A 17,660-nucleotide genomic window follows, 5' to 3' on the forward strand; every position below is an offset into this window, starting at 1 on the left:
ATTTATCAGATATGGCCCACCAAGATATTGTCTACTTGCTCCCTTCAGGAGAAATGCTCATGAAAGGCATATTTGTGCAAGATGGTTACCTATTCCCTTGTTTGTAGGATAGCCTTCTCTGTTGTTAAAAACTATTGGTAGGCTGGCGCCATGGCTCAATAGGCTAATCTTCCACCTGTGGCGCCAGCACACTGGGTTCTAGTCCCAGTCAGGGCGCCGGATTCTGTCCTGGTTGCCCCTCTTCCAGGCCAGCTCTCTGCTATGACCCCGGAGTGCAGTGGAGGATGGCCCAAGTCCTTGGGCCCTGCACCCGCATGGGAGACCAGGAGAAGCTCCTGGCTCCTGGCTTTGGATCAGTGCGGTGCGCCGGCTGCAGCGCTCCAGCTGCAGCGGCCATTGGAGGGTGAACCAACGGCAAAAGGAAGACTTTTCTCTCTCTCTCTCTCTCTCTCTCTCTCACTCACTCACTGTCCACTCTGCCTGTCAAAAAAAAAAAAAAAAAAACTATTGGTAATACAGAAAATTTTACTAGAGTAAATAAATGAGATGGTAGAATTATTTATATTACAGAAGAATCCCATGGTTGTTTTTATTTTTGCTTTATTATCAAATATTCATCACATATCTCTCACCACACTACCTGATGTTTCTTTGAATATTGCCTTGCAAATGAGAAACAAGCTTTTCTCACTTGTACTATGGTTTGCATATGATTTGGCCCCCACACATTCAATTTAGTCTCCAAAGTCTTATGTTAATGGTAATAAAAAGATGGCAATGTAATCCGATTATGATGTTTAGAGTTGGAGCTTTGCAGAGTGATTAGATCAGACTAGGTAGTTAGAGAGGAGCCCCAATGATCAACTCCCAGTGGCTTTCTAAGGAAAGATATAGATAGAAATGCATGATCTTTATATTTTACTATGTAATATCCTGTTCCACTTTGGGACTCTGCCAGCAGAAATACCATCATCACAGGCCAAATCAGGAGACCTATCTAATATTAGTCCGTGAGTCTCTATAACCATGATCCAAAATAAGTTTCTGTGTTCATAAAAGATTAGGCTGTCTCAGGCATTTCTTTTTATTTTTTAAAGATTGATTTATTTTATTTGAAAGTCAGAGTTACACAGAGACACAGAGAGGAGAGGCAGAAAGAGAGAAAGAGGTCTTCCAGCCAGTGGTTCACTCCCCAATTAGCTGCAACGGCTGGAGCTGTGCCGATCCGAAGCCAAGAGCCAGGAGCTTCCTCTGGGTCTCCCATGTGGGTGCAGGGGCCCACGGACTTGGACCGTCTTCTACTGCTTTCCTAGGCCATAGCAGAGAGCTGGATCAGAAGTGGAGCAGCCGGGTCTTGAACTGGCTCCCATATGGGATGCCGGCGCTTCAGGCCAGGGGTTAATCCGCTGCGCCACAGCGCTGGCTCCTGTCTCAGGTATTTTCATTATAGCAATGAAAAATTTACTACCATGGTATCTCTTGTAGCAGGATTTTCAACTCATTGAGGGCATCTGATTATGTGAAGAAAAGAATGCGACAAATAATCTGACAGATAGTCTAGAACAGGGCACTGTAGTTGAAACAGATGAATGGGCATCTTATCAACCTCTCACAATGGCCAGGATCTTTCAGAGGGACAACAGAAATCAGACTTTGGATAATAATTGTATGTGAAGTGACCATAGGATGAATGAATGGCTTGTCCTTATCCAAATAATTAAATAAATAGAACAGGTACTCACATAGATCACTGTACTACATTGTTTTTGGCAAATCTGAAAGCAATGCATGTTATTCCATTAGGTAAATTCTTCAGAGAAACCAAAGAAACTGATGTGAAATATGTTCTCTTTCCCTACACACTGAATTTGGTTGCTACTCCACTTTTCCTGAAGCCTGGGATTCCATATTCCATCAAGGTTGGGTGATTATAAAATCTTAATTTTACTATCTACCAATAGGCTGCTTAATCTGTAGATGACAGAAGAGAAGAATGTCAGAGATATCTTGCTCCTCTGTGACTTCCATCCCAATTAAATGTAGAAGAGACTGAGGTGGGTGGGGAAGCAATAGGACAAGGCAACCATCAGGGCTGCAATGGAAAACAGAGCTCAGATTTAAGCCTGGAAATAATCCTACCCAATCCATGGCCTAATTACAAGTACATAGCACAGTGTCCTGCTCTATTGAACATTCAATAACTATACATTGAACTGAGTTAAATGTAATACTATTGTATATACCTGGAGTGGTGAAAACACATTAGGACAACCCCATCTGATTTCTGAGTTAAATATTGTCAAGTTTGTATTTGAGAACAAAAGAGAAAGTTATTTGAGGATTTTCTTGGTATGGATTTGATCCAACAGGTGCAGGTGAAGGATGTCTTTGCCCATTTTGTAGGAGGGATTACAGTAATCTTGAAAGCAAAAGTTGTTAAAACTCAGGCGAAAACTGATCTGGAGCCAAGGAAAAGTAAAACAAATTCTCACGATGGAGTAGCTTTGTTTGTGGTTAACATTCCCACTGATGCAACAGCACTGGAGTTTCATGTGAGTAGAATTCTCATTTGTTGTATTTCCTAACATCTCTTCAGTTTGTGTAGTAGCTAGTGTCCAGACAGATGGGGAAGATTTTATGTGTACATCTAGCAAACTTCTCTGAAAGGTCTGACCTGTGGGTACAGAAAATACAATCTGAGTATACAATACTGAGTATTCCGCAAAGGGAATCAGTCCATCAATTTTGTATTTAGGATATGTTTTCTTTTTATGCTAAACATGATGCTATCCAAATTTGAAAATTTTAGAACAACTGCCAGTAGGATACAAAAATGCAGACACTTCTCTTACCCATTCTTTCCAGTTATCCTTATTTTTCCCCACTTCACATAGAACTCCACTAAAGAATTGTCCACATTCCTTTGCCTTTTCCCACAGTCCTTAAAGCTACTAAAAACTGGCTTTAGCCCTCACCATTCCACTGAAACTGCTTTTACCTAGATTATACATGAACATCAAATATTTTTCATTTCTATTTTTTTCTTGCCTTCTCTGAGACATCTGGTGTGATTGATTGTGGGCTCTATCACTCCATGTTTCCTTGTTTTACATTTTTCCTCATTGTTCTTTTCTTTATAGCCTTCATTTTGAAACCATAATCCTTGGCTTTCCCTCTAATGGGAGTGATAATATCCTCAGAGTTTAATGCAGACCATCCTGTCTTATGTGATACATTCACTTGGTGACTTCATCAGCTCTTGGAGCTTATGCTTAAGATTCATCCTAGGCGGAGAATTGTAATGCAGTGGGCTTAGCTGCCACTTGGGATGTCTGCATCCCATGTCATAGTACAAGCTGGATTCTCAGATACTCTATTTCTGATACAACTTCCTGTTAATGCTCTTGTGGAAGCAGCAGATGATGGCCCAAGTACTGGAGTCCTTAGCATATATCTGGAAGACCCAGATGGAGTTCTGGGCTCTTGGCTTCAACTGTCACAGAGATTTGGGGAGTGAACCAGCAAACATATGATCAGTCTCTCTTTCTGTCTCGCACTCTTTTACTCACTCACTCGTCCAAGGTACTCAAGAGCCTTTTAGATGCTGCCTTCTCCCTTTCTTTTCCTTGGATGTTTCAAAGAAGTGAAACCATTACTTTGTGCAGAACTCAGGACTAACTGCAAACCTGAAACCCAGACTTCCCCTGGATGGTCTGTTTCAGTGGATGGTCCCACAGCCATCTGATTTCTCACTCTTGTGCAAGTCACTACTCTCTTTGTAGCCAATGGGATAATGTGATCTTTCTGAGACACAAGTCCGAGCTTGATTGACCTTGTCTCTGTTCCCTTCTCCAAACTTATCTCTTACCACTCTTTGCATCACACCCCAAACTCCAGTATCCTGGACAGTTTGTAGCTTCTCAGCACTCTACTATTTCCATAAGGCTTTTACTGCTCTACCTTGGATACTCCTCAGTCTTTATTTAGAGTTTAATTTTTAAGTTGCATCCTCCAAGGAGCCTCTCTATCTACCCTCTGCTAATGGGGTAAGTATTCCCTACTCCATTTTTGTCTCACAGATTTTGACTTTCCTGAGGGCAATAGCTGTTGTCTGTCTGTTCATCTATGTATCCCCAGCAACTAGCATAGTTCCTGACCCATATTAAGAACAAGTGAAATTGGTAGGTGAATGCATAATATCTCTTTCTAAACCTAAACAAGGGCAAAATGTCCCTCTTGTCTCTAATAGCATGAACCATTTTGTCATTTCTCCCAGCTTCAACCTGACCAACCCTTAGTTGTTTGTGTGCCTTTGGGGGCGTGAATTAGTGAATGACAATAATCTCGCTCCTAAAATTACTTTCACCAGCAAATTATATATAATTCTTTGGCTTCAAATAACATATAGCTGGTTTCAGCATCTTGTTCAATGGCTAACAGAACGTGACACATATGTTTATGGAGTTCTTTATGTCCTTGCACTTCCCTCTCAAGAACAGATCTTGTTTATGCTCCTACATTCTTCTCCTTGTCTCTCTCCTGAGAGGCAGTAAAATTATTCACCATAATTTCCACTCACAACATCTCCATCAAATTTTAAGAATTATTGTCAGGAATGACATGGGCAAGGTGGCAAAGTAGGAAATGCCAGCTTTCGCTGACTCACTCTGTAGAGGACGGCAGCATCTTTCAACACTGAGGTACGCAATTGCCATCCCTGACAAGGGCCCTGAGGAGGACTTAGCTGCTTTCTCTCCTCTTCCCTCTGCCCTTGTCCCTAACCAACCATCTAACTGAACAAACAAACCAAAGCCAGCTCTTTCTGTGCTATTTTGGGACCAGAGCTCCATATCCTCCCAGTGTCATATGTACCCCCCTCACCACAGAGCCATGCATTTCATGGTGCCCATACTCCAGATCCAGCTCCACGGTTTCTCTGAAATTGCCAGCATTTTAGAACTTGACTCTGTGGCCATACCTCATGCACGTGGGCCTCAAGGGTGCAGCTGCTGAAGCTGTGGACTGGCCTGGGGTGGCCTGGGACCCCAGAGCCCAAGTTGCCCTGTGTACCTGTACTGCAGATCTGGGCTCCACAGCCTCTAAGTGAACATTTATGCCTCTGGCTTTTCAGCCACTGTCACAAAAACACTAACTCACTCTCTGTACCTTGAGCTGCATTTTCTTCTCATAGGCCAACCGCTCAGTGTCACATCATATATGTCCTTGAATAGCCAAAACAATCTTGGGCAAAAAGAATAAAGTTGGAAGCTTCATACTACCTGATTTCAAAAATATGCTACAAAAATATAGTAAATTAAACAGTATTGTACGGACATAAAGACAGATACACAGAAGAATGTAGCAGAATAAAAAGCCCAGGAAAAATACATGTATTTACAATCAATTGATTTTGAACAAAGATGCCAAGAACATAAATGCAGAAAGGACAACCCCTTCAATAACTGGTGCTGAGAAAAGTAGATATCCACATGGCAAAGATTGAAATTGGGCCCTTATACCATACATAAAAACAAATCCAAAATATATTGATTTAAGCACAATATCTTAAAATGTACAACTACTAGAAGAAAACATAGGGGGAAAGCTTTATGATATTGGTGTGAGTGCTAGTTTTTTTGGATGTGACCCTAAAAGCCCAGACAATGAAAACCAAATATAGAATAATGAGATTGTAACAGAAGAAACAATTAACAAAATGAATGGCAGCATATGGAATGGGAAAATATTTGCAAGCCATATATCTGACAAGGGGTCAATACACAGAATACAAAATGAACTCAAAACAACTCAACATGACAACAGCTAGATTAGAAATGCACAAGTAAAGTGAACAGACATTTCTCACAAGAAGACACAAACAGCCAACAAGCTGTATGAAAAAATGCTCAGCAACCGTAACCATCAGGGAAATGCAAATTAAAAAATAATATGTAGGATCTCTGCCTTTAATGTGCTGTACACCCTTATTTAATGCTATAACTAGTACTCCAACAGTATTTTTTTTTCACTTTGTGTTGCTATATGGGGGCAAACTGTTGAAATCGTTACCTAATTTATACTAAACTGATCTTTTGTATATAAAGAGAATTGAAAATGAATCATGATGTGATTGGAAGGGGAGAGGGAGCGGGAAAGGGGAGGGGTGTGGGTGGGAGGGAAGTTTTGGGAGGGGGAAGCCATTGTAACCCATGAGCTGTACTTTGGAAATTTATATTCATTAAATAAAAGTTAAAAAAAAAAACCATGATGAGCTATTAGAATGGCTCTTATTAAAAAGATGGAAGATAAGTATTGATGAAAATGTGGAGCAAATAAATCCTTGCACACTGTTAGTGGGAATGTAAATTAGTTCAATGATCATGTGAAACAGTATGAAGGTTTCTCAAAATATTAGAAATAAAACTACTGTATATACCACTCCCATGACTGAATATATGAGTATATTTCAAAAAGTTCACAGAAAATGGAATTTAAAATTAAATTTATTTTGGTACAGAAAAAAATTTGAAAGCTGTGCATAGTTTTTTATAATATACACTTTAATGGTTTTTTTGAAGACACCTTGTATGCATTAACCTCAATTTTTTATACTAAAATAAACTTGTCTTTGAATTCCAATTTCCATGAACTTTTTTACATACCCTCATCCATTCAAAGTAAAGGAAATCAAAATTTCACTGAAGCATTATTTACACTAGCTAGGATATGGAATCAAAATATCAATCAACAGATGACTACATAAAGAAAATGAGGTATATATACACAGTGGAATACTATTCAGCCTTTAAAAGAACAGCTTGTCATTTGTGACAACATAGATGGACCTGGAGGATATTATGTTAAAGTGAAATAAGCTAAACACAAAAAACAAATACCACATAATCTTACTTATGCATAGAATTTTAAAAAGTCAAATCATAGAAGTAGAGAGTGCTAGTTACCAGGAGCTGGGGTAGGGAGGGGAATGTTGACATTTGTTCTAAGGATACAAAGTTTCATTTAGACATAAGAATTAAGTTCATGGGGTCTACTGTACAGTAAGTATCACCATATAACTACAGCTAATAACAATGAGTAGTATGCTTGAAGTTGCTAAGAGAGTAATTTTAAATATTCTCTCTCTCTTACACACACACACATACACGAAAGTCAAGTATGTGAAGAAGTGAATATATTAATTTGTTTTAGTTATCCCACGATGCATACATGTATCAAAACATCATATTCTGCATATGTATGTATACATCTTTTGTTTTTCATTTAAAAAAGTGCCATTTAGGGACTGGCGCTGTGGCTCACTTGGTTAATCCTCCACCTGCAGCGCCAGCATCCCATATGGGTGCCGGGTTCTATTCCCGGCTGCTCATTTTCCAGGCCAGCTCTCTGTTGTGGCCCAGGAAGGCAGTGGAGGATAGCTTAAGTATTTGGGACCCTGCACCTGCATGGGAGACCAGGAAGAAGCACCTGGCTCCTGGCTTCGGATTGGAGCAGCTCCAGCTGTAGCGGCCATTTGGAGGGTGAACCAACAGAAGGGAGACCTTTCTCTCTTTCTCTCACTGTCTATAATTCTACCTGTCAAATAAATAAATGATATTTACTCACCACTTTGGAAAAAAAATTATTGACATAGCCCCCTCCACATTCTCCCTCTCTTCAAATACCTAGTTTCTGCCAGCCTATGACAGGAATTGAGTCAATAAGTTGACATGCCAATGAGAAGAAAGCCAATTCTAAATCTTATCTTGGACTCCTCTGGAGCAGCCTAGATTTCCACAGTCCATTTTATTATTTTTAAATCAAAAGCCTTTCTAGGGTCCAGCACCATGGCTCACTTGGTTAATCCCCCGCCTGCAGCACCGGCACACATTCCATGTGGGTGCCGGGTTCTAGTCCCGGTTGCCCCTCTTCCAGTCCAGCTCTCTGCTGTGGCCCAGGAGGGCAGCGGAGGATGGCCCAAGTGCTTGGGCCCCTGCACCCACATGGTAGACCAGGAGGAAGCACCTGGCACCTGGCTCCTGGCTTCGGATCAGTGTAGCTCTGGCTGTAGCGGCCATTTGGGGTGTGAACCAACAGAAGGAAGATCTTTCTCTCTGTCTCTCTCTCCATCTGTCAAATAAAAAAAATTTTAAAAATAAAGCCTTTCTAGAGTTACTTCATAGCATAACTTACCATGATATTTAGCAGTGGGATGCTAATCTGCCTTTTCATAAGGTGTTGTGAAGTCTGAAGACTTATAAAATATGTGGATACATGTGTACTTGTCAAGCACTTAAAACCAAAATTGGCACAAAGTGAATGCTAGACAAGTGTTAGCAGTTATCGTCACCACCGCCATCATCGTATCATTAAAGCAAACTTAACCACCAGTGTTTTACATTTTTTGGCACAATCTTTTTTAGATTAGAACTGATGACCCATACCTTCCAGAAGAATATCAGGCCAGCAATGACTACCAAGCTGTGGCTTATTCATCACCCAGACGAAGTTTCCTTTCTCTTAGCTGGACAAATGGTTACAAGAGTTTGCTTGTGGGAGAACAACTAAGCATAACTGTTACCCCTAAGAGTCCTTATGTTGACAAAATTACGCACTACAATTTCTTGGTAAGTTCAATAATATGTGCATCTAGTCCTCAATTTGCAACATTTTCATTACTTATACAAATAATCCTTACATTGACTCCTTACTTGACATAGTGATATTTAATGAATAATGAATTAATTACTTTAGATGGCACTTTGGTTGTTAAGGGACATTCACAAGTTTTCTCACAACAGAACCTCATGAACCTTCTTTAACTTGCAGACAGCGGAACAGATTGAAAAGCTTGGATGAGCAGCCCTCATTGCAAGTCATAGGAGGTTTAATTTTCACTCAAGGTTTCTGACCCCTAGGTTGATATTCCTTCTATGACACGATGCTAAAGGTTTGTTCAGAGACTTCATTCAGTCCACAGACTAGTCAGTGACCTCAACAATGTTTTGTGGTCAATCAATGCATCATATAGCAACAGACTGATAGGCATTGCCAGTGTTACTAAAGATTTTGCCCTATTTACAAAGGGAGGAATCCTGGATACAGTGATTCCAGGCATTGCCCATTGTTGTTTAAAATACAAAGTAGGAAAGATGTTGGCTTGATATATTGGAAAAGGCATAGGCTTTGAGTCAGCAAAGTCGAGGTTCACATTCATACCTACCAGTTCTTTGAACCAGTTTTATATATGAGTTCCAATTTCTATAAATACTAAATGGTATTGAAAAAAATACTGGGCCAGCGCCGTGGCTCACTTGGTTAATTCTCCGCCTGCGGTGCCAGCATCCCAAATGGGCACCGGGTTCTAGTCCAGATTGCTCCTCTTCCAGTCCAGCTCTCTGCTGTGGCCCAGGAAGGCAATGGAGGATGACCCAGGTACTTGGGCCTCTGCACCCACATGGGAAACCAGGAAGAAGCACCTGGCTCCTGGCTTTGGATCAGCGCAGCTCCGGCTGTTGCAACCATTTGGGGGATGAACCAACAGAAGGAAGACCTTTCTCTCCGTCTCTTTAAAAATACCATAAAATTGTGAGGGTTAAATATATTCCTATTTTTGTGACTGATACAAAGGAAATGATCAGTGACATTAACTCTTTATCATCTGCCCAATTATCAACCTAATTTTAAATCCATTCTGATGCTTATTTGTTGCTGTATACTTTTAGATTTCATCTAAGGGCAGAATAGTACACTATGGTATGGAGAAGAAACTCTCAGGTTCGTCTTACCAACATTTAAACCTTTCTGTGACTCAGCATATGGTTCCTACAGCCCATCTTCTGGTCTATTACATCATCACAGAAGAGCAGACAGCAGAATTAGTGTCTGATTCAGTCTGCATAAATATTGAAGAAAAGTGTGGCCACCAGCTCCAGGTGAGATACAAATACTGTCCCCAGTCTGAGTCCCTTTTCAGTGACTGTGAATCTTACACTTTTATTTTTCAACTAATTTTAGATCCATCTGTCTCCGGATAAAGATATATATTCTCCAGGAGAAGCTATATCCCTTATTATGGAGACTCAGTCAGAATCATGGGTAGCATTAACAACAATCAACAGTGTTACACACAGCATCCAACGAAGAAGCAAAAATCCCATGGAAAGAGTTGAGTAGAGTAAATCTTTTGTTTACTGATATATGTATTACTTGGGGCCAAGTAGCCATTCTGGTTCTGTCAGAGTACCATGTATTGGTCAAAGGAGAAAGATAAAGGAAAAAGATGCAACCACACCAAGGCCTATCTTCTCAACTGGGTTATTTACTATATTCTAAGTCTTTACACCTTCCTTTCAGTAAATATCAGCATCATTTTGTTTATTAAACCATTAGGTGGAATAAGCAATAACCTGATTGACTCTAAGAGAGGGTACATTACTATTCCAATTAAATTACTATCCAAGTCTGAAGAAGGAATATGATTGAAAATGCTAAAGTTCTCATGACTTGAGTTATTGAATTCACTGGGAAGTAATAGTGTGGGAGACTATATGGCTACACGTCGAAAGGTATCAGTAGCCATAAATAACTATTTCTTCACTCTCTGCCCCTTCTCCAGCCACATCCTTTCCTTACCAAACCTCAGTCATTGATAATCACTTTCATGGGCCATATGGGCCGTGATCACAAACTCTGATGAGTAGTCAACACTCTTCATCAGAAAGAGTTCATCAGGCATTCTCATCCATTTTTCTGTTCTGCACTATCCTGAGCAAAGAAATGAAACACAGGTTTCACCCCTCTCAGGCCTTAGAACCCACAGCTGGAAAAGAACCATGAGAGGTAGTGAATATTTCATTTGCTGATTTGTTCACTCACTTCTTTAAGTGACATTTTATTAGTTAATTCAAGGCACAAAACTTCAAGAAGAAAGTGTAAATCATTTTCTAAAAACTTACTGATCAAAGTTATATCCTTAAGGCTTAACCCTTGAGTGAATTTTGGATAGTATTATTAAACCATAAGGTAAAAACTAGGGAAGGGAACAAAAGGGAAAACTGGAGAATTAGATTTTAGTCATTTTAATGCATAATTTTTAAAATTTTAATGTAAGTTATGCAAGTTGCATGTATTTCATATATACAGATGTAGGAACATAGTGATATACCCACCCTATCCTCCAGATTTTAATCATTTAAGGAAAGTGACTGAGTAGCAGCTAAAACTAGCCAGAAGTCAGGTATTCCTTGTAATGATCACTAAATGTTGTATTTGGGGATGTGTGTGTATGTGAAGATTATTTCCTCTCTGAACAGGTACTTCAAGCTCTAGATAAAAGTAACCAGGGCTCTGGAGCAGGTGGTGGCAGAAACAGTGCTGAAGTGTTCGACTTGGCAGGACTCACTATCCTCACAAATGCAAATGGCTCCCAACCAAATGGTAATTGCTTCTGCTTTCAGTGAAGTAGCATGGATATCCTTTTAAGAAAATAGCACAAGTGCACTGCTTTTCCTGACCTGTACATGTTCCTCCTTCAAATCCTTGCTGCTTTCACATCACAATTCTTTTTAATATTAAATATTTTTATTGTTTTAAAAGTTTTATTGTGATAGGAACACAACATAAAATCTACACTAAACAAATTTTTAGGTGTACAAACATTGTTATGGACTATAGGTCAATCTTGTATAGCAGATCTCTAAATCTTATTCATTCTACTTAACTGAAATTTTATGCCTTTTGATTAGTCACTCCCAATTTCCACCTTCCCTCTGGAAACAAGCATTCTACTCTTAGATTAAATGAATTTTGTCATTCTAGATTTCTTATATAAGTGATATGATGCACTATTTGTCCTTCTGGGACTGGCTTATTCCACTTAGCATAAATGTCTTCAAGGTTCAACTATGTTGTTACGTATTGCATAAGTTTCTTCTTTCATTTTTCATTTTATGTATGTATGTATGTATGTATGTATAGAGGCAGAGTGACAGACAGACAAACTCTTATCTCTTGCTTCTCTTCCAAAATGCCTGAACAACTAGGGCTGGTCTAGGCCAAACCTAGGAGCCAGGAAGTCAAACTGGGTCTCCCATATGAGTGACAGGCCAGGTATTTGAGCCATCACCTTCTACCTCCCAGGGTATAAACTAACAGGAATCTAGAACTGGGAGCAGAGCTGGGACTCAAACCCAGGCACTCCAAAATGGGATGTTGGTATTTCAACCCATGTCTTAACCTCTAGGCCAAATGCCTACCTTGAGCAGTATGCCCCATTCTATGTGTGTGTGTGTGTGTGTGTATTTATATATGATTTTCTTTATCCATTCATCTGTCAGTTAGCATTAAGGTTGTTTTCTTTGCTTTTGTGGATAGTACTGCAATGAACATAGGACTGCCAGTATTTCTTTAAAATGCTGATTTCAATTCTTTTGGATAAATATCCAGAAGTGAGATTGCTGAATAATGTGGAAGTTATATTTTAATTTTTTGAGAAATCTCTGAATTATTTTTTGGGTTTTTTTTCCTTTTATTTTTCCCCCCAAAGAACCCTTTTATTTAAGGAATACAGACAACATGCATTTCATAAGTTCAACTTTAAGAATATAGTGATTCTTCCTATCATACCTGCCCTCCTACCAACTCACCTACCCCTTTCCCTCCTCTCTCACTCCCAGTCCCATTCTCCACTAAGATACATTTTCAATTAACTTTATACACAGAAGACCAACTCTATACTAAGTAAAGAGTTCAACAATTTGCATGGTTAAAAAAAAAAAAACAAAAACCAAACCAAAACAAAAAAATGTTCCTCAACAGTCAAGACAAGGGCTATTCAAAGTCATTGCATCATGAGTTAATTTCACTTTTTTTTTTTTAGAAACTTAATTAACTTTAGTGAAGAGCCCAAGAATGACACATCTTTTGGGATCACCTAGACATAGTTATAATACAACTCTTTGAGGACAGAGGTCTTGCATGGTAAGTTAGTGCACAGTGACTCTTGTTGTTAATTTAACAATTAATATTCTTGATGAATGCCTTAAACAGCATTCTGGCCTCAGAATCAGCCCTTAAGGCATTCAGATCTGGCTAAAAAGCCCATGAGAGCATTTCAGGCATGGAAAGCCAAGACACTGTGGCAAAAAATGACCTACATGAAAGATCTCTGTGAGCGAGATCCCAGTGGAAAGAAGGGGCCAAAGAAGAAGGAGGTACCTTTCTCTGAAGGGAGAAGAGAACTTCCATTTTGATTATGGCCTTGTCTAAATAATATTGGAGTTTGTGGACTCAAGAGGCTTCCATAGCCTTGGCAGCTCATGACAAGAGCCCTGGGTATTCACTGATGTCATAAATAAGAGTGTCATTTGTTAAATCAACAACGGGAGTCACTGTGCATTTGCTCCCCATGTAGGACCTCTGCCCTTAATGAGTTGTACTATGAGAATTAATGGTAAAACTAGTATTCAAACAGTCCTTTATCTTTGTGTGTCTGTGTGGGTGCAAACCATTGAAATCTTTACTTATAGAGTTGATCTTCTGTACATAAAGATAATTAAAAATGAATCTTAATGAAGAATGGGATGGAAGAAGGAGTAGGAGATGGGATGCTTGACAGGTGGGAGGTGCTATAAACCAAAAGTTGTACTTATGAAATTTATATTTATTAAATAAAAGCTTTCTATAGAAAAACAATTAACATTCTTATGTATGATGTCAGTGATCACCCAAAGCTCTTGACATGAGCTGCCTAGGCTATGGAAGCCTTTTGAATCAAGAAACTATGAGCATTTAGACAAGGCCATAATCAAAGTGGAAGTTCTCTCCTCCTTTCAGAGAAAAATACCTCCTCCTTTGATGACCACTTCTTTCCACTGGGGTCTCACCCACCGAGATCCCTCATGTAGGACATTTTTTGCCTCAGTGTCTTTGTTTTCCATGCCTGAAATGCCCTCATGGGCTTTTCAGCCAGAACAGAATGTGTTAAAATTCTGAAGTCGGAGTGCTATTTAAAGCAATTATCATTCTATGAGTCTGCTGTGTGGACTTCTTCCCATGTTGGAGCATTCACTCCTTTTTAATTCTGTATACATTCTTATGGACTTACTTCTAAGGGTGCAGTTTACAAACTTCTCATGGGACCCCAAATCCCCTTAAGCTGGGTGGTATTGCATTGAATCTTTAAATTGCTTTTGGTAGTATGAACATTTTGAACGTGGGAGATTTTTCCATTTTTTGTGTATTCTTCTGTTTCTTTAATATTTAGTAATTGTCATTGTAGAGATCTTTGACATCCTTGGTTAAGTTTATTCCAAGGTATTTGATTTTTTTTGTAGCTATTGTGAATGGGATTTATCTTAGAAGTTCTTTCTCAGCCATGGCATTGCCTGCATATACAAAGGCTATAAATTTTTGTGTATTGATTTTATATCCTGTGACTTTACCAAACTCTTCTATAAGTTCAGATAGTCTCTTGGTGGAGTCTTTTGGATCCCCTATATATAGAATCATGTCATCTGCAAACAGAGATAGTTTGAATTCCTCCCTCCCAATTTGTATCCCTTTGATTTCTTTTTCTTGCCTTATGCCTCTGGCAAAAACTTCCATGACTATATTGAATAGCAATGGTGACAGTGGGCATCCCCATCTGGTACTGGATCTCAGTGGGAATGCTTCCAACTTTTCCCCATTCAATATGATGCTGGCTGTGAGTTTGTAATAAATTGCCTTGATTGTGTTGAGGAATGTTCTTTCTATACCCAATTTGATTAGAGTTTTCATCATGAAAGGATGTTGTATTTTATCAAATACTTTCTCTGCATCTATTGAGATAATCATATGGTTTTTGTTCTTCAAAATGTGATCTATCACACTGATTTGCGAATATTGAACCATTACTGCATACCAAGGATAAATCCCACTTGGTCCAGGTGAATGATCTTTCTGATGTGTTGTTGGATTTGATTGGCTAGAATTTTGTTGAGGATTTGTATCTATGTTCAACAGGGAAATTGGTCTGTAGTTCTCTTTCTCTATCTTTTTCAGGTTTAGAAATTAAGATTATGATGGCTTAATAGAAAGAATTTGAGAGGATTCCCTCTGTTTTAATTGTTTCAAATAGCTTGAGAAGTAGAGTTAGTTCTTCTTTAAGTGTCTGGTAGAATTCAGCAAAGAAGCCATCTGTCCTGGCCTTTCTTTGTTGGGAGGGTCTTTATTACTGATTAAGTTTCTATCTTGGTTATGGATCTGTGTAGATTGTGTCTTTAGGGCTCAATATAGGTGGGTTGTATGTGTCTAGGAATCTATCTATTTCTTCTGGGTTTCCTGGTCTGTTGGCATACAACTCTTTATAGTAATTTCTCATGATTCTTTTTATGTCTGTGGTGTCTTGTTACATTTTCTTTTCATTTCTAATTTTATTAATTTAGGTCTTCTCTCTCCTTTTTTTTTTTGCTTAGTGGACCAGTGGTGGGTCAGTTTTGTTTATTTTTTTCAAAAAAACAGCTCTTCATTTTGCTGATCATTTGTGTTTCTTTTTTTGTTTTAATATTGTTGATTTCTTCTCTAATTTTAATTAATCTTTTTTCTTACTAGTTTTGGGTTTGGTTTGCTATTGTTTTTCTAGATCCCTGAGATGCATTGATATCTCATTTATTTGGTGCCTTTCCAATTTCTTGATGTAGGCACCAATTGTTACAAACTTTCCTCTTAAAACTGCTTTTGCTGTATCCCATAAGTTTTGATATGTTGTATTGATATCTTCATTTGTTTCCTGAGATTTTTTGGTTTCACTTTTGATTTCTTCAGTGACCCACTGTTCATTTAGGAGCATGTTGTTCAGTCTCTATGTGTTTGCATATGTTTTAGATATTCTTGAATTACTGATTTCCAGCTTCATTCCATTGTGATCTGAGAAGATGCATGGTATGATTTTGATTTTTTTTTTATTTTGCTGAGACTTGCTTTAAGTTCTAGCATGTGGTTAATCCTAGAATAAGTTCCATGCAGTGCTGAGAAGAATGTACATTCTGCAACTGTACAATGGAAAGTTCTGTAGATATCTGTTAGGTCTATTTGGTCTATAGTATAGATTAACTCTGTTTCCTTGCTGATTTTCAGTCTGGTTGATCTGTGCATTGCTGAAAGTGGGGTATTAAGGCCTCCCATTACTATTGTATTGGAGTCTATGTCTCCCTTTAGGTCCCTTAAAATTTCTTTTAAATAGCCAGGTGCCCTGTAATTAAGTGCATATACATTTATAATTGTTGTATCTTCCTGTTTAATTGATCCCTTAATCATTACACAGTGGACTTCTTTGTCTCTCTTAACAGTTTCTGTGTTAAAGTTCATTTTGTCTGATATTAGGATGGCTATACCAGCTCCTTTTTTGTTTCTGTTGGCATGGAATATCTTTTTGTATCTTTTCACTTTCCATCTGCATGCATCTTATTGGTGAGATGTGTTTCTTGTAGGCAGCAAATAGATGGGTTTTGTTTTTTTATCCATTCAGCCAGTCTGTCTTTTAACTGAAGACTTAAGACCACTTACATTCAAAGTGACTATTGACAAGTAACAACTTTGCCTACCATTTTTCCATATATATTCCTATTTTTTACTTTGGATTTCCTTTGTACTTTTATTGGGCAATTTTCTTCCTTTACCTTCTTTCATAGTGATGACCATCCTTCTGTGTTTCTATATGTAGCACATCCTTGAGCATCTTTTGCAAGCTGGATGGGTTGTGACAAGTTCTTTCAATTTCTGTTTGTTATGGAATATCTTTATTTCACCTTCATTCATATATGAGAGCTTTGTGGGGTACAGTATTCTGGGTTGATAGTTTTTTTTCTCTTACAACTTGGACTATATCTCACCATTCTCTTCTAACCTGTAGAGTTTCTGATTTGAAGTCCGCTGTGAGTCCAATTGGAGATCTTCTGAAAATAATCCTGCATTTCTCTCGTGCACATTTTAGAATCTTTTCTTTATGTTTTACTGTGGTGAGTTTGATTACAATGTACCATGTCTATTAGGAGTTCTATGTGCTTCTTATACTTGGATGTCCCTTTCATTCTTCAAATTAGGGAAGTTTTCTGTTATTATTTCATTAAAAAGCTTTCTAATCCTTTCTTCCTGTGTGTTCAGGAACTTCTAGAACCTGTATGTTGGATTGTTTGTTAATATCCTGTAAATTCCCAACAGTGTTTTTTAGTGTTCTAATTTCCTCTTCTTTTTGTCTGACTGTATAATTTCCTGTGATTTGTCTTCTAAGTCAGATATTCTTTCTTCTGTTTCACCAATTATGTTGTTAAGGCTTTCCAGTGCATTTTTTATTTGTTCTATTGAATTCTTCATTTTCAAGATTTCATTTTGCCTTCTCTTTAAGATCTCAATTTCATGGGATAAATTTTCTTTCATGTCATGTGTGGATTTCATTAGTTATTGCATTTGCTTCTGATTATGTCTGTGTAATCTTTTTATTTTATATTATTTATTTGAAAGAGTTACATAGAGAGGTAGAGTCAGAGAGAGAGGTCTTCCCTCTGCTAGTTCACTCCCAAATGACTGCAGTGGTCAGAGCTGAGCTGATCCGAAGCCAGGAGCCAGTAGCCCCTTCCAAGTCCCCCATGTGGGTTCAGGGCCCAAACACTTGGGCCATCCTC

General features: G+C 38.6%; 1 protein-coding gene across 2 annotated transcripts in view; it reads left to right on the forward strand.

The window, feature by feature from the left end:
- Window positions 1-17,660, forward strand: part of LOC133771583 (complement C5-like) — a 65,273-nt gene that overhangs the window by 11,209 nt on the left and 36,404 nt on the right. For both annotated transcript variants that reach the window (XM_062207650.1, XM_062207651.1), the window contains exons 10-15: window positions 1,804-1,919; window positions 2,370-2,552; window positions 8,421-8,624; window positions 9,723-9,932; window positions 10,015-10,164; window positions 11,313-11,436. In XM_062207650.1, the coding sequence (XP_062063634.1) occupies window positions 1,804-1,919; window positions 2,370-2,552; window positions 8,421-8,624; window positions 9,723-9,932; window positions 10,015-10,164; window positions 11,313-11,436 (987 nt within the window). The remainder of the gene's footprint in view (window positions 1-1,803; window positions 1,920-2,369; window positions 2,553-8,420; window positions 8,625-9,722; window positions 9,933-10,014; window positions 10,165-11,312; window positions 11,437-17,660) is intronic.

The sequence above is a fragment of the Lepus europaeus genome, chromosome 12, assembly GCF_033115175.1.
Source record: "Lepus europaeus isolate LE1 chromosome 12, mLepTim1.pri, whole genome shotgun sequence".
NCBI classification, from domain to species: Eukaryota; Metazoa; Chordata; class Mammalia; order Lagomorpha; family Leporidae; genus Lepus; species Lepus europaeus.